General features: G+C 41.2%; 1 protein-coding gene across 1 annotated transcript in view; it reads left to right on the forward strand.

Moving 5' to 3' along the window:
• Window positions 1-18,195, forward strand: part of LOC118889464 (BCL-6 corepressor-like) — a 57,382-nt gene that overhangs the window by 15,702 nt on the left and 23,485 nt on the right. The window contains exons 4-7 of the mRNA XM_036841227.1: window positions 2,867-3,127; window positions 3,581-3,817; window positions 4,445-4,758; window positions 5,099-5,353. Of these exons, the coding sequence (XP_036697122.1) occupies window positions 2,867-3,127; window positions 3,581-3,817; window positions 4,445-4,758; window positions 5,099-5,353 (1,067 nt within the window). The remainder of the gene's footprint in view (window positions 1-2,866; window positions 3,128-3,580; window positions 3,818-4,444; window positions 4,759-5,098; window positions 5,354-18,195) is intronic.

Genomic DNA, 18,195 nt, shown 5'->3' on the forward strand with positions numbered 1-18,195 from the left:
CCTACAAAAAGGTGGATTAACTTGAAAATATGGTGGTCAAGATTTTCATTTACTCTATGATAGTATAGGCAGTTGAGTTAAATTTTCACTTTAAAAGACAGCAAATGAGTTAGGTTCTTAAAACTAGGACGTGCATTAAGTAGGAGCCATCAGTGGGAAGGACAAGGAGACATTCATCCCTTCCTTCTCAAACATGCAGTGACGGCCTTCTTTGCCAGCTGTTTGGCTGGGTCAGACTTAGGACCTGCTCAATGGAAATGGCTGGGCAGGAATTGGAAGAAGGCTGAGTCAAAGAGCTTCATGAAACTTTTTAGGTCAGGAAACCTCTCTTACACTACAGCATGTGTATGTTTTGTAAACTACTTTGAGTTTTGAACAAAGATTCCCAATGCCTCTTCTGTAGAGGAAATAAGTTTTAACAAGGTTAGCTTTTGCTGGAGTTTCTGTAATTACCTGCAGTGGATGGAATTTAAATCATTAGTAAGTCTTAAACAATCAATACTTCCCCATTTTGTTTAGTGCTAACTGGGCATGGCTCAGTAGTAGAGAGGTTGCTTTGTTGCCATGATGACTTGTAAATGTTGCCATGGTGATGCTTTTGTGAGGAAATACTGTGGTACAACATGATAAATTATGGGACATATGTGCTGTGAATCATATGACTGTGCTGCAGGAAGCAAGTGTTAAACATAGACATGGTAACATCTGCCTAGACTGCAAAACCAAGGACACGTGACTTTCTGTTTTTAGAAAAGTAGCTACAATGGCAGATCCTCATGGTCAGTGCCCCTACATATCTCTTTGTCTGTCTTCTTTGTCTTCAAGGGTAGTCATTTGGATAGGCCTTAAAATGATCTCCATTGCAAAAGACTAAATTGAGATCTGAAGGAATGTGCTGTATAGCTTCTCTTCCATGTAGGTTGTATAGCCTTTGTATGTTGCACAGTCACAGGTGTTCTTCAGGAGCCCTCTTGTGAGGGCTTCATTTAAGAGAATCCAAATCTTTTCTCTGAGAGGCAGCACTGAAAAGGTCTCAATTATTATTATTTTTTTTTCTCGTAGTGTCTTAAGTGGGTATTTGGAGGAAAGGGTGGATGGACCTAGTTTGGGAAAAGATCCTGTTGTGAAATGTGGAAGAAAACAACTAAACTGTGTGTGTGGGTGGGTGATTTCAGTGAACCATGACTTTAGCAATGGAGCTTTCTGATAATAATTCAGAATGAGGCACCACAGCCATCACACTTTGGGGTCCCTGGGGACAAGGCATGAGGAGACTGTCTGTAATTTCAGGCACAGGAGTCCCATGCCTGGCTGAGCGGGAAGGGCAACACATGTGCTGCATGCTCCCAGACCTGGTGGGTGAAGGGGCACCCTCTGCACCCAGGCAGGTTTTACCAGATGGGAAGCCTAGAGCCTGTCAGGAAAGGGCTCTTTTTGTGGGGGTGCTGTCATTCAATGAGGAGCAGGGAGATGAGGTTACCAGTGAATCACTCTTTGCCAACACATGTGGAATAAGTCATCACAAGTGTTCTGGGTATTTTCTGTGGGCAGAAGATGCCAGCCAAAATATCAGGTGGGTGAGATACAAACTAATATCACTTTTACAAAGTTTGCATGAGGGTGAAAACTTAAGTAGAAAATATTCTTCTTGAGAATGATGCCTGTTTAGGAATAGTTGAAACTGTTATTAGAGATACAGGTGACTACATGACACCTGATGTTGAAATGTAAAATTTGGGCTTGGAATCTGAAACACTTGTGCTGATAAACTGATTCTTAATCTGATGATAAGTTATATGGCAAGGAAGATAGGGTCCTGTCTATTCAACAACTGTTTTGTTGTTCATCTGGAAGACACAAAATATCACCTAGCTAATCAGTCTTCAAACCACCTGTCTTGAGACATCTGTGAAAGGCATACGTGCCAGTGAAAGGGGTGGAAGTACATAGTGTCACTGAGGTGTTGAGATATTAAGGACCTTTCTCCTGGACAGGAAATGGTAACAGTTACATGGTTTCAGAGATACCGTTTTCCCTCTTAAGTGTGACGAGAGGACAGAGAAGGATTAGCAGTAACTAGACTGATTTCTTTGAAGTTGCCTCTGAACCTGTACATACACTAATAAACTTTGCTAAAGGCTTCCTCGTCCTAGTGCTATTGGTCTTCTCAGGTTCCCTGCATTCCTCTGCTTATCTTGAAGGTTGCAGTAGTAGCCTGGGCTGTAGGCCCAGAACATACAGTAGAGACCATATGCTTTGTCCCATAAAGGACGTGGACTGTCTTTCACCACTTTGTTTACTGTCCCTTTTCCTTCATCATTTTTCCTGTTGTTGACCCAAGTGAGTATTAGTGTTTTTCTTTCTGTAGGTGATGTTTGGTAGATACTTGGTCTATTTATTATATCAGCCTTCACTTAATTGAAAATATGGACTTCAGCATATGTTTTCATAGAGATTTTTAGGTCAGTCTTGGCTTGCTTGGATTTTGCTGCCAAAAGAAAGGACCATGTATGCTTAAAAGGACTGCATATGCTTCATGCTGGTTGTTTCCTTCATGCCCCCAACTGTAAAAAGATAAAGTTACGAGTCCATTCAGTATAGAAGATAAGGCATTTGTATTTTGAATAGTTGTAGTGGAAGATACTGCTGTCTGCTTTATATGCTGATTGTTTTCAGCTGCCCTTCCTTTAGGAAATTCTATTTGTAAGGAGTTTTTACTTCCAGTGTATAAGGCCCCAGTCCCTATAGAAGACTCTGTTAAAAACAGATTACCTTGGGTATGGAGGTCGCACATGCTCCCCAGATCCTGCCTTCTCATCGTGACCTTTGGACCTTCATTTCTGTATTATTGTCTCCCGTCCCCCAGTCAACTATAGTGCTGGAAAGAAACAGCACCCCTTCGAAACCCCAGAGGATAGAGATCTTCCTGTGGAGAAGTGCTTCATGGACAGGCAGCCTGTAAGTGAGCCACCCTCCAACCATGTAGCCTTGAACATGCTGCACAACCCCACCCTTTGGCTTAACAGAAAGCACAGCATCTCGAGTGACACCAACCACACTGAGAGCACTGCAGAAGAGCTGCCAGAAGACTCTTTGTGGAAAGCCAAGAAGAGACATATTTCCAAAGGTGAGCTCATTCGGCTTTGGCCGCCTGCTTAGTGGCCTGAACAGGAAGCCAAAGGTGAACTGACACGAGGCATGCTGCCCATGCTAGCCTCAGGATGCCCTGGGGAAGTCTTAGGGTGGAGCATTGGAGGGCTCTGTTCTCATACCACCTCCAGGGCAGTATAGTAATGATTACATACAACCTACAGGCCCTGGGAAAGGTGCTTATACCTCCTCTTCCCCGTTGCTAGATGCTCAAGCCCCAAGATAGCTAAAGACAGAGAGACAAAGTCTCCCAAGACTTACGTTCCAGCAAAGAGAGTGACCACACTCCTCCCTTCCTATACTCCCATTACTGATGTGTAAGACAGGCTAACACCCACCCCCACAGAGTACTTTTTGATTAATTTGTAGTTATTTCTCCATTAGATGACTGGCCTGAGAGGGAAATGACAGGTGTGCATTGAATTAACAGGGCTCCATCCCAAAAAGCGCCACTTGCTGCACCTTAGAGAATGGGAGCATCAGGTGTTGGCAGCAGAGAGCAAACCTGCCTGGCAAGGCAGGAAGGAAGTGACCCAGGCTGTTAAGCCTGAGATCGTTGCCCAGGGCAGTGAAATCTCTGAAGAGAAACCCAACAGAAAGAGTGAAGAGGTCAAAGGCAACAGAAGCTGGTCGGAGGAGTTCCTCAAATCTAGTGACAATGATCAAGGTACACGGGGGCTTCCCCTGGAGGGTGGGTCACCTGTCGTCTGTGGCAAAGGGCCCTGGACGGGACCTGAGCACCATCGAAGTTGACTGAGTAGTACGTGGTAGGTGGGGAGTTCTCTCGTGAGGTCCTACTAGCCTCCATACTTCCTTCTGCAATGTACAGTGAGGAACTCAGTTGAAAGGAGGGAGCTTTATTTCTTGGGCTTTTCTTACCCAGACCATGGCTGCTCAGGAAGGTAAGTCTTGTTGACCCTGTGGCGTGACAGTGCCCTCATTCCAACATCTTAGTATGTCAATTTGGTAGTTCCTTAGAATGTACGCTGGTTGTCCTTGGTTGGGAAAGTCCTGCATCTGAGCCCACTAGGTGGGGGTGTAAAATCATGAAGAGCTGACTCTTGCTCTCTTGTCACGGCTCTTTGACCAAACATGACACTTGTCATTTTGTGGGTTAACTTATTTGCTGTTTGAATTTGAGTAATTAAAATGTTAAGGCTTTGAAGTGTAATTAGTATATCTTTGAAAACTGAAGTGATCAGTGTTAACAATAGGTTTTTCTTCCTGTACCAGCTAAAACTTGTAACGCATGTTTCTGCCTTCCCTACACCTCACCCCTCCACCGCCGTTTTAGACTTTCCTGTATTCTCCAGCTCCATGCCCACGAAGAGGCTTTTATCCACCATTGCAGGCAACCAAATGCAGACCCAGCCAAGCTGCACATCAGGCTTGATGATGCATACCAAACAGCAGAGAATTAAAGAAAGCCATGAGGCAGATGTACTGTACAGAGATGATCAAGAGGATTGCCAGGGTGCCATGCTGCTGCAGAAATACACTAATGACCCTGAGAAAACATCTGGGAAGAGACTGTGCAAAACCAAGCATTTGATTCCTCAGGAGCCCAGGCAGTGCACCTCACTGAAAAGCGACAATGCAGATAGCAAGGTACATTTTGACATCTCCTGAATCAGGCTTGTGCAGGCACTCCATGAATTATTGCTTGCCTACCTGTTCTCTGCTTCTCAAAGAACAAAGCTTTCCTTTTCCTGATCTCCTTCCCAAAGTTCACTCACTTGTCCTAGGGACCATATCTCCTAGGTGGTGTTGAAGTTTCAAACTAGTACGAATTAAATCCTTTCCCCAACACCCTCTGACACCCCTCCCTCCTCCAAACAACTGAAAAGGAAAAAGTGCCTCCTTCTCAGGTTTGTAAGTCAGGGAGAAGGGCAAGAATCAGCTCTTGGAAGATGGCCTTAAATGTTTGTACTGCCTGGTTTTGTGATAGGTGAACATCCAGAGATTCCGAAATCAGCCTGAGCTCACTTCTAACTGCGAACGGTCACCAGCCAAGCAGGACCAGAAGTGCTTCAACGATTTGCAGCAATTGCTGCCTGCTTCACAGACCTCACAGCTGCTATACTCGGGGTCATCTCCGCAGACAACCCAGTGTCGCCCTTTGCAACTGAAAGCACAGAGACTTACTGTCAATAAGAATGCTGGAGAGACCCTCCTGCAGCGGGCCGCCCGAGTTGGCTGCGAGGTGGGTGTCCTTGTGGGTTCCTGGATTCAGAAATCACTGGCCGCTGCTCCGTGACATGGGGTAGGAGGGTGCACTGCCTGGGACCAGGGCAGGGGAGGAGATGGCATTCAGAGCCCAGCCCCCTTAACATTAGGAGCTGGGCTAGGTATTCTACCAGGATGTTTGTATTAGCCCTGCTGGTGCTGCCCTTCTTTTGGTGACTTGTTCAGTCAAGGTGTGAAAAGAAAGGCCACTCTGATATTTACTTTGTTTAAGCAGGTAGCTTGGTTTGGCATCCTTTAGTCTTGCTCGCTTATGTCTGCTATCAAATTTGACATAACCCAGGGCTTGTGGAAATAAGCCTTTTGGATTCTGATTAGCAAGGGAAAGAGAACTTACTAGCCCATTTTGGCTTGCTTATGAACAGATACACATTGGGGTTAGCTGTTGGTCAGTGTCTGCAAGGTAGGTGCTGAGGCAGCAGGGTTGTGGAAATGGAGAGGGACAGACCTCTATTCCTGAGAGGGTAGGAGAGCCCAAGGGCAGATGAGAGGAGGGACTAAGACTTTGCTCCGAACTCCCTGCCCATTTCACCTGCATTTCCCCACCTAGCGTGGCTGATGTCAGTGATAGATTGTATTGTCTCAGCACTCATTCTAAGCCCACAAGATCATGGTAACACATTTCATCCTTTCAACCTTTTCGTGTGGTAGTAACAGGTATTATCTTGACTTCACACGAGGAAATTGAACCCCAGAGCAGTTAAATGATACTTACGCAGGTAGCAGTTCACCAGTATGGCTCCAAAGCCAAGGGCCCCCATCTTCCCTTCTCTCCCCTACCCCACTGCTCTCCAAGGACTGCATCACATTGGAATTGCCCTACTTACAATTTGAAATATCTGTGAAATAGATTACTGCCACTGTGCATCTTTACCACCACACAGGATTTAACTGAAACTGTGTCTCCTTCAGCTTGGCCAGATTTGTGCTGCTGTCCATTGTCCTGTGAGCCCTTTCTGAGTGCCCAGTTGTAGGTCTCCCATTGACCCTGAGCACACTTCATGAGTGGGTGGGAAGTTGTAAGTAAGCTAGCACCCTGTGGGACAGTCCTTTGAAACAGTAGCATTTTCTTAGTCTGGGATATTTTTAATTTGTGCAACAAAAACAGTTTGATTTTGTTTGGGAATGGGTGGGGTACCCTTCAAACATTCCCAATTTCTAGTGTTAAAAAATAAACCAGCAATGTATAGAGAGACTTACTTGGCATCTTAACTATTCTAACTGTTGGTGACAGCAGTTATCATTTGTTTAGAAGCCACCACCCTTAAAAACTAGAAGGCAGGTATTTAACCAACTTGGCTGCAACAGAGAAGGTTTTGCAGGTGGTTATCACATTTAGCTTACATCTCTCTAGCCAGGGCTATTGATTTGACCTTTTGACTCTCAACACTAGACGTGAGTTATAAGTTTCGTAGGTCATGTAAACTTGAAGTTGGGGTTTGACCTCTCTTGTCTGCAATTTCCCCAGGTGTTGAGTAAGAATAATCCTGTTCCTGGTATCTCATAGGTATTTCTGTGGGATAACATAAGATATATTCATTTGCAGAAATGGGAAGTACTATGTGATAGTAACACAGTTGAGTTGACAGTTGATGGCAGAAAGTCTGACCTGGTTACTGCTGCTTTGCTGCCACCCTCCACATGAAGAGAGTTGAAATAGCCATTAGCTGTCATGTCTTTTTATTTCTGTGCACCCATAAATCAGCTGTAGTAGTGATGAAGGTCTCCAGGTGAAGGCCATAATTGTCAGAGCAAATAAACCCTTGATTGATAGGATACCAGGTGGGCTGCCAAGATCTGGGTAAATTGATCTGTACAGAGTAATCAGTGCCTTTCAGAGCATTGTGACAGGGCCTCACCCTGGCTGGGGCACAAAACTCATTAGCTTTGCAGGTGTTCACTTGAGTCTGCCTAGTGAGGGCCTGCTAAAAGAGCAGCTTCATGTGATATCCTAGTTCAGTAACCAGGGCTTCAGTGCAGGTGGCCTGGGAGTCCAGACGATCGTGGGCTTTCTGGCAGGTTAGGATCTGAATGAAGGAATCCATTTATGTGCGTGCCTTCTCTCTTTCTTCTCTTGTTTTGGAAGGGAGCTGCCATAGTGACTCAGAGTAACAGGGTGCTGATGGCCAGGTTTGCCAGCATGTCACATTAGGTTCATGGGATGAGCAAATGGAATATTCTAGTTAGCTCCCAAGTGGGTGGTCACCTTTGGTTGATGTGTCCTTGAAAAGTCATGAAAGGCTCCTCACAACCCACCTCACTTCTGTGAGTGGCTAGAATGGCCCTTGTTTTAAATTTAGCAGTTGAGTTATTTAAGAGTTGTCACAATGAGGCTTGCTGCGCCTCCAGTGAGCTCCCCCTTAACAAGTATTGGGTCCCCTGTAGACTCTATCTACTTTGTTTCCTTTGTTGTCAGAGCATGATAGCACTCTGCTGAGCATGACTTGTAGGAAAACAGTGTAACTTGTTTATTGGTGGCACATTTTGTGCTATGTTTATGAAACTTTCTTAACCAAGGTAATAAAACATTGAATAAGTTACTGCTCTTGTGTAGTGGGAGTATATCTGTGTATATATTTACACATTTTTAATAAACTATTTTTTAGCAGCTTTAGGTTTTTAGAATTGAGCAAAAATACAGAGTTCCCCCTGTATTTGTACAAACTTCTCCCCCTCAAATTCCTATTATTAATGTTTTGTTACAGTTGATATGTTGATAAGGACGCATTATTAGTAACTAAAGTTCATAGTTTCATTAAAGTTCACTCTGTTTTCTACAGGCTCTGGTTTTAACTGCTATTATAACATACCAAAGAAATGAAATTAGTTAACAGTGATTCTAATACAAACTCTTCATATTCTGTTCACATTCTGAAAAGTAGGAGGAATACACTTTTACTTAATACCTGAAATACATAGGTTGATTCCTGTCACTAACATAAGTAAATATGAAATGTTACATTGATTCAACCCCAATTGGGATGGAGAATGAAGCAAAATACAGCACTTTATGTAGTACATGGGGAGAGACTCTTCTTTTTATTCTGTATTTTTAAAATTGCAGTATAGTTGCTTTACAATATTGTGTTAGTTTCTGCTGTACAGCAAAGTGAATCAGTTATACATACACATATATCCATTGTTTTAGATTTCCTTCCCATTTAGGTCACCACAGAGCATTGAGTAGAGTTCCCTGTGCTATACAGTATATTCTCGGTAATTATCTGTTTTATACATAGTAGTGTATATATGTCAATCCCAAACTCCCAGTTCATCCCACTCACCCCCCCATCCCCCTTGGCATCCCATATATTTGTTCTCTACATCGGTGTCTCTATTTCTGCTTTGTAAATAAGATCGTCTATACCAGTTTACTCAGATACCACATATATGAGTTAATATATGATATTTATTTTCCTCTTTCTGACTGACTTCATTCTGTATGACAGCCTCTAGGTCCGTCCGCATCTCTATAAATGACCCAGTTTTGTTCTTTTTATGGCTGAGTAATATTCCATTGTATATATGTGCCACATCTTCTTGATCCATTCATCTGTCTGTGGACACTTACGTTGCTTCCGTGTCCTGGCTATTGTAAATAGTGCTGCAGTGAACATTGGGGTGCATGTGTCTTTTTGAATTATGGTTTTCTCAGGGTATATGCCCAGTAGTGGGATTGCTGGGTCGTATGGTAGTTCTATTTTAGTTTTTTAAGGAACCTCCATACTGTTCTCCATAGTGACTGTATCAATTTACATTCCCACCAACAGTGCAAGAGTGTTCCCTTTTCTCCACACCCTCTCCAGCATTTATTGTTTGTAGATTTTCTGATGATGCCCATTCTAACTGGTGTGAGGTGATACCTCATTGTAGTTTTGATTTGCATTTCTCTAATGATTAGTGATGTTGAGCATTCTTTCATGTGTCTGTTGGCAGTATATCTTCTTTGGAGAAATGTCTATTTAGGTCTTCTGCCCATTCTTGGATTGGGTTCTTTGTTTTTCTCTTTTGGACTTCACTCTGTATGACAGACTCTAAGTCCATCCACCTCACTACAAATAACTCAATTTCATTTCATTTTATGGCTGAGTAATATTCCATTGTATATATGTGCCACATCTTCTTTATCCATTCATCTGTCAATGGACACTTAGGTTGCTTCCATGTCCTGGCTATTGTAAATAGAGCTGCAGTGAACATTGTGGTACATGACTCTTTCTGAATTACGGTTTTCTCAGGGTATATGCCCAGTAGTGGGATTGCTGGGTCGTATGGTAGTTCTATTTTCAGTTTTTTTAGGAACCTCAATATTGTTCTCCATAGTGGCTGTATCAGTTTACATTCCCACTAGGAGTGCAAGAGGGTTCCCTTTTCTCCACATGCTCTCTGTCATTTATTGTTTGTAGATTTTTTTTCTTTTGCTGGGTCGTATGGTAGTTCTATTTTTAGTTGTTTTATTTTTTAACATCTTTATTGGAGTATAATTGCTTTACATTGGTGTGTTAGTTTCTGCTTTATAACAAAGTAAATCAGCTATACATATACATATATCCCCATATCTCCTCCCTCTTGTGTCTCCCTCCCACCCTTACTATCCCGCTACTCAAGGTGGTCACAAAGCACCGAGCTGATCTCCCTGTGCTATGTGGTTGCTTCCCACTAGCTATCTGTTTTACATTTGGTAGTGTATATATATGTCCATGCCACTCTCTCAGTTTGTCCCAGCTTACCCTTCCCCCTCCATGTGTCCTCAAGTCCATTCTCTATGTCTATATCTTTATTCCTGTCCTGCCCATAGGTTCTTCACAACCTTTTTTTTTGTAGATTCCATATATACGTGTTAGCATATGGTATTTGTTTTTCTATTTCTGACTTAACTTCACTCTGTATGACAGACTTTACGTCCATCCACCTCACGGCAAATAAGTCAATTTTGTTTCTTTTTATGGCCGAGTAATATTCCATTGTGTATATATGCCACATCTTCTTTATCCATTCATCTGCTGATGGACACTTAGGTTGCTTCTATGTCCTGGCTATTGTAAATAGAGCTGCAGTGAACATTGTGGTACATGACTCTTTTTGAATTATGGTTTTCTCAGGGTATATGCCCAGTAGTGGGATTGCTGGGTTGTATGGTAGTTCTATTTTTAGTTTTTTAAAAAGGAACCTCCATACTCTTCTCCATAGTGGTTGTATCAATTTACATTCCCACCAACAGTGCAAGAGTGTTCCCTTTTCTCCACACCCTCTCCAGCGTTTATTGTTTGTAGATTTTTTGATGATGGCCACTCTGACTGATGGGAGGTGATATACCTCCTTGTAGTTTTGATTTGCATTTCTCTAATAATTAGTGATGTTGAGCATCTTTTTGTGTGCCTCTTGGCCGTCTGTATGTCTTCTTCAGAGAAATTTAGGTCTTCGCCGTTTAGGTCTTCCACCCATTTTTTGAGTGGGTTGTTTGTTTTTTTGATATTGAGCTCCATGAACTGTTTGTATATTTTGGAGGTTAATCCTTTGTCCGTTGCTTCGTTTGCAAATATTTTTTCCCATTCTGGAGCGTTGTCTTTTTGTCTTGTTTATGGTTTCCTTTGCTGTGCAAAAGCTTTTAAGTTTAATTAAGCCCAATTTCTTTATTTTTGTTTTTATTTTCATTACTTTAGGAGCTGGGCAAGAAAGATCTTGCTGTGGTTTATGTCAAAGAGTGTTTTTCCTCTAAGAGTTTATAGTATATATTAGTATATATATATATATAGTATATATTTAGGTCTTTAATCCATTTTCAGTTTATTTTTGTGTATGATGTTAGGGAGTGTTCTAATTTCATTCTTTTACATGTAGATGTTCAGTTTTCCCAGCATCGCTTATTGAAGTGGCTGTCTTTTCTCCATTGTATATTCTGGCCTCTTTTGTCATAGATTAGGTGACCATAGGTGTGTGGGTTTATCTCTGGGCTTTCTGTCCTGTACCATGGATGTATCTTTCTGTTTTTCTGCCGGTACCATACTGTCTTGATTACTGTAGCTTTGTAGTATAGTCTGAAGTCAGGGAGCCTGATTACTTTTGCTCCATTTTTCTTTCTCAAGTTTGCTTTTGCTGTTTGAGGTCTTTTGTGGTTCTATACAAATTGTAAAATTTTTTGTTCTAATTCTGAGAGAAATCCCATTGGTAACTTGATAAGGATTACATTGAATCTGTAGATTGCTTTGGGTAGTATAGTCATTTTCACAATGTTGATTCCTCCAATCTAAGAACATGGTATATCTCTCCATCTGTTTGTGTCAGCTTTGATTTCTTTCATCAGTATCTTGTAGTTTTCTGTGTACTGGTCTTTTGCCTCCTTAGGTAGATTTATTCCTAGGTATTTTATTCTTGTTGTTGCAGTGGTAAATGGGATTGTTTTCTTGATTTCTCTTTCTGATCTTCCGTTGTTAGTGTACAGGAATGCAAGAGATTTCTGTGCATTAATTTTGTAACTTGCAGTTTTACCAAATTCATGGATGAGCTCTAGTAGTTTTCTGGAGGCATCCTTCGGATTTTCTATGTATAGTATCATGTCATCTGCAAACAGTGACAGTTTTACTTTTCCAATTTGGATTCCTTTTATTTCTTTTTCTTCTCTGATTGCCATGGCTAGGACTTCCAAAACTATGTTGAATAACAGTGGCGAGAATGGGCACCTTTTTGTTTCTGATTTTATAGGAAATGCTTTCAGTTTTTCACCACTGAGACTAATGTTTGCTGTAGGTTTGTCATATATGGCCTTTATTATGTTGAGGAATGTTCCCCTATGCCCACTTTCTGGAGAGATTTTTTTTTTTAAATTATTAGCACCTTTAATTATTATTTATTTATTTATTTGGCTGTGTTGGGTCTTCGTTTCTGTGCGAGGGCTTCCTCTAGTTGCGGCAAGTGGGGGCCACTCTTCATCGCGGTGCGCCGGCCTCTCACTATCGTGGCCTCTCTTGTTGCGGAGCACAGGCTCCAGACGCGCAGGCTTAGTAGTTGTGGCTCACGGGCCTAGTTGCTCCGCGGCATGTGGGATCTTCCCAGACCAGGGCTCGAACCCGTGCCCCCTGCATTAGCAGGCAGACTCTCAACCACTGCGCCACCAGGGAAGCCCTGGAGAGATTTTATCATAAGTGGCTGTTGAGTTTTGTCAAAAAACTTTCCTGCATCTGTTGAGATGATCATATGGTTTTTATCCTCCAGTTTGTTACCATGGTGTATCACATTGGTTGATTTGTATATATTGAAGAATCCTTGCATCCCTGGGATAAATCCTACTTGATTATGGTGTATGATCTTTTTAATATGTTGTGGGATTCAGTTTGCTAGTATTTTCTTGAGGATTTTTGCATCAGTGTTCAAAAATTTGATATTGGTCTGTAATTTTCTTTTTTTGTGCTTTCTTTGTCTGGTTTTGGTACCAAGGTGATGGTGGCCTTGTAGAATGAGTTTGGGAGTGTTCCTCTCTGTAATTTTTTGCAGTGTTTCAGAAGGATAGGTGTTAGCTCTTCTGTAAATGTTTGATAGAATTCACCTGTGAAGCCATCTGGTCCTGGACTTTTGTTTGTTGGAATATTTTAAATCACAACTTCAATTTCATTACTTGTGATTGGTCTGTTAATATTTTCTATTTCTTCCTGGTTCTGTCTTGGAAGGTTGTACTTTTCTAAGAATTTGTCCGTTTCTTCCAGGTTATCCATTTTATTGACATACGGCTGCTCGAAGTAGCCTTTGATCCTTTATTTCTTCGGTGTCAGTTGTAACTTTTTTTCATTTCTAATTTTATGGATTTGAGTCCTCTCCCTCTTTTTCTTGATGAGTATGGCTAAAGGTTTATCAATTTTGTTTAGAATTTCAAAGAACCAGCTTTCGTTTTATTAATCTTTGCTATTGGTTTTTTTTCAGTTCTGTTTTATTTTATTTTATTTATTTCTGCTCTGATCTTTATGATCTGATCATATGATCTTTATGATCTTTCCTCTACTGACTTTCGGTTTTGTTTGTTCATTTTTCTCTAGTTGTGTTAGGTGTAAGTTTAGTTTGTTTGAGACTTCTTGTTTCTTGAGTTAAGATTGTGTTGCTGTAAACTTCCCAGTTAGAACTGCTTTTGTTGCATCCCATAGATTTTGGGTTGTCGTGTTTTCATTATCATTTGTTTGTAGGTATCTTTTTGATTTCCTCTGATTTCTTGAGTGATCTTGTTGGTTATTTAGTAGCATATTATTTAGCCTCCATGTGTTTGTATTTTTTACAGTTTTTTTTCCTGTAATTGATTTCTAATATCATAGCATTGTGGTTAGAAAAGATGCTTGATGTGATGTCAGTTTTCTTAAATTTACCGAGGCTTGATTTGTGACCCAAGATGTGATCTGTCCTGTAGAATGTTCTATGTGCACTTGAGAAGAAAGTGTATTCTGCCACTTTTGGAAGGAATGTCCTATAAATATCAGTTTAAGTCCATCTTTTTAATGTGTCATTTAAAGCTTGTGTTTCCTTATTTATTTTCATTTTGGATGATCTGTCCATTGGTGTTAGTGGATTGTTAAAGTCCCCCAGTCTTATTGTTTTACTGTCAATTTCCCCTTTTATGGGTCATTTGCCTTATGTATTGAGGTGCTTCTATGTTGGATGCATATATATTTATAATTGTTATATCTTTTTCTTGCATTGATCCCTTGATCATTATATAGTGTCCTTCGTTATCTCTTGTTACAGTCTTTATTTATTTATTTATTTTTTAATATAATGCCTAGAAGTTAATCAGCAAAGGTTTTTCTTTTTTTTTTAGATTTATTTTTGACTGTGTTGGGTCTTCATTTCTGTGCAAGGGCTTTCTCTAGTTGTGGCAAGTGGGGACCACTGTTCATCTCAGTGCGCGGGCCTCTCACTATCGTGGCCTCTCTTGTTGCGGAGCACAGGCTCCAGATGCGCAGGCTCAGTAGTTGTGGCGCACGGACCTAGTTGCTCCGTGGCATGTGGGATCTTCCAAGACCAGGGCTCTAACCCGTGTCCCCTGCATTGGCAGGCAGATTCTCAACCACTGCACCACCAGGGAAGCCCGACAGTCTTTATTTTAAAGTCTATTTTTTGTGAAACGTGTATTGCTACTCCAGTTTTCTTTTGATTTCCATTTAGATGGAATATCTTTTTCCATCCCTTCATTTTCAGTCTGTATGTGTTCCTGAGTGAAGTGGGTCGTTTGTAGACAACATATATACAGGTCTTGTTTTTGTATCCATTCAGCCAGTCTGTGTCTTTTGGTTGGAGCATTTAATCCATTTACATTTAAGGTAATTATTGATAAGTTCCTATTGCCATTTTCTTAATTGTTTTGTGTTTGTTTTTGTAGGTCTTTTCCTTCTCTTGTGTTTCCTGCCTAGAGAAGTTCCTTTATTATTGTAAAGCTGGTTTGGTGGTGCTGAATTCTCTTAGCTTTTGCTTGTCTGTAAAGCTTTTGATTTCTCCATCGAATCTGAATGAGATGCTTGCTGGGTAGAGTAATCTTGGCTGTAAGCTTTTCTCTTTCATCACTTTAAGTATATTCTGCCACTCCCTTCTGGCCTGCGGAGTTTCTGCTGAAAGATCAGCTGTTAATAACCTTATGGGGATTCCTTTGTATATTATTTTTCGCTTTTCATTTGCTGCTTTTAATATTTTTTCTTTTTATTTAATTTTTGTTAATTGGATTAATATGTGTCTCGGCATGTTTCTCCTTGGGTTTATCCTGTATGGGACTCTCTGCACTTCCTGGACTTGATTGACTATTTCCTTTCCCATGTTAGGGAAGTTTTTGACTATAGTCTCTTCAAATATTTTCAGACCCTTTCTCTCTTTCTTATTCTGGGACACCTGTAATTCGAATATGGTGCACTTAAGGTTGTCCTGGAGGTCTCTGAGATTGTCCTCATTTATTTTCTTTCTTTTTTCTTTATTCTGCTCTGCAGCAGTTATTTCCACCATTCTACCTTTCAGCTCACTTACCCATTCTTCTGCTTCAGTTATTCTGCTATTGATTCCTTCTAGAATATTTTTAATTTCAGTTATTGCTTTGTTCATCTCTGTTTGTTCTTTAGTTCTTATACGTCTTTGTTAAACATTTATTGTATTTTCTTCATTCTGTTTCTGAGATTTTGGATTATCATTACTGTCATTATTCCGAATTCTTTTCCAGTAGATTGAGTATTTCTTCTTCATTTGTTTGGTCTTGTGGGTTTTTACCTTGCTCCTTCATCTGCAACATATTTCTCTGTCTTCTCATTTTGTTTAACTTACAGTGTTTGGGGTCTCCTTTTAGCAGGCTGTAAGGGTCATAGTTCCACTTGCTTCTGGTGTCTGCCCACAGTGGGTGAGTTTGGTCCAGTGGCTTGTGTAGGCTTCCTGGTGGGAGGGAGTGGTGCCTGCACTCTGTTGGATGGAGCTGGATCTTTTCCCTCTAATGGGCAGGGCCACATTAGGTGGTGTGTTTTGGGGTGTCTGTGGGCTTAGTGCTTTAGGCAGCCTGTCTGCTGGTGAGTGGGTTTGTGTTCCTGTCTTGCTTGTTGTTTGGCATGGGCCATTCAGCACTGGAGCCTGCAGGCAGTTGAGTGGAGCCAGGTCTTGGAGTTGAGATGGAGACCTGCAGGAGAACTATAGCTGTTTAATATTCCCTGGGGCTGGGAATTGTATAGTGTTCCAGCATCCTGGACTCAGTTCTCCCACCCCAGAGGCCCAGGCTCGACTTCCAGCCTGGGAACTAAGACCCAGCAAGCCACACAGCTTGGCGTAAAAGGGAAAAAAAAAAAGAAAGAGTTGTAAGAAAACAAATGAAAACAAACATTCAACACCAAGACAAATAGCAATGACAAAACAAGAAAACAGCAACAACAATTAAGAACAAATAAATGAACAGACAGAGAAGACCCCAGACAGATGGTAAAAGCAGAACCAAACAAGAACAAAGAAACACGCACACATACAAAAAAAAGAAACAAAAACAGGGAAACCAAAACACAAGAGAAAAAACAAACGAAAGAACCCCAAAATGAAATCAAACAATTAAAAACAAAACTGACAAAAACAAAAAATAAAAAAAAGGCAGAATGCAAACTGAAGGAAAAAGGAAAAAAACAAAGCAAACAGAAAAATGATTAAACAAAAAATAAAGATGAGAACAAAGAGAACATAGAAGAAAAATAACAAAATAGAACAAAGGAAAGGGAAAAAAACAAGGAAGAAACACAGAGCAAGAAAAAAGTAACATAGAAATAGAAATATAAAAACAATTTTAAGAATCTTAAAAAGTTTTAAAAACTAAATGAAAATTAAAAAATAATTTTTAAAAATCCAACAGAACAGAACAAAACATACATGCATACAAAATAAGAAACAAAAACAGAGAAAACAAAAAACGAGGACAACCAGACAAACAAAAGAATCCTAATATGAAATCAAACAATTAAAAAGGGAACTAAGAAATACAAAAAATAAAAAATACAAAAGCAGAATGCAAACTGAAAGAAAAAGCAAAAAAAACAAACACACAAATGATAAAAAAAGTAAAAGATAACAAATTGAACAAAGGAAAAAGATAAAAAGAAAGTAGAACAAAGGAAAAGAAAAAAAAACAAGGAAGAAACAACAAGAAAAAAGTGATACATAGAAATATAAAAAATAAAAAATATATGAAAAATATAAACAATAGAAATAAAAACAAACAAAAAAACAAGAAAACAGAACAAAACATAAAAAATAGTAATAATAATATATTTCTGGGTCTCACCTGTCAGTGTCCTTGCCTCCACCATGAAGCACAGTGAACCTCCGCCTCCCCAGGAGGCCCTCCAAAACCTCTCGGTAGATCTCTGTTCCTCCTGTGGGAACTGTGGAGGCAGCTCGGACTCTGTCCTGGGCCAACTTCTGCATGTACTAGTACCCAAAGTACACAACTGCTTAGAGTTAGACCGGTGTCATTTGTGTGAACATTAATCCATCCAGTTATTCCATAGATGCAGGGTTTACCAAGCTGATTGTAGGGACTTAATCTGTGGCTTGTGCAGTTGCTCAGAAAGATATTTTTCCTGTTCCTTAGTTGCCCTGCTCCTGGGGCTCAGCTGTGGTTTTAGCCCCACCTCTGTGTGTGGGCCACCCACAGGGTTCTGCTTCTGAGGCTGCCCTGGAGCACTCAGGTCTGCCCCCATGAGGACAGGTTGTGGAGGTGGCACAACTCCCTGGGTCATGGGGACCCTGGCAGTGACAGGTGCATGAGAAAGCTGGAGGCCATGGGCACAATAGATGTGCCCTAATGCCTAGCTGTCTGTGCTAGAAGGTCAGCCCTGGAGGGGGCTTTTCTTAGCCCTAGCTGCAGGCACAAGAAGGTCAGCCCTGGTGGGGGCTTTTCCTTGTGCCTGGTGGCAGGTGTGACAAAGTCACCCCTGGAGGAGGCTTTTCTTAGCCTTGGCCACAGGCGTGAGAAGGTCAGCCCTGGGGGGGGGGCTTTTCCTAGTTCCTTGTAGCAGGCATGAGAAGGTCAGCCCTGGTGGGGGCTTTCGTAGTGCCTGGCGGGTCATGGGGCCAGCACATGGAGAAAGCGGCTGCAATAACAGGCTCCACTCCTGTGTGTCACTCAACAGTGGCCCCTTCTGTGACAGTCTGGGTTTTCTCTACTAGCATTCTCGAGAGAGACTCTTCTTTAATATAAAAACAGAAGCATTTGCTTCCCAGGTTCTGATCTTTACAGGAGCGTGGGACCTGGCTAACCTCCTGAGTTTCCCTCCGTCTTTAAGGTTAGGGATGTTCTTTACCTCATTTACTCTC

The sequence above is a fragment of the Balaenoptera musculus genome, chromosome Y (assembly GCF_009873245.2).
Source record: "Balaenoptera musculus isolate JJ_BM4_2016_0621 chromosome Y, mBalMus1.pri.v3, whole genome shotgun sequence".
Taxonomy (NCBI): Eukaryota; Metazoa; Chordata; class Mammalia; order Artiodactyla; family Balaenopteridae; genus Balaenoptera; species Balaenoptera musculus.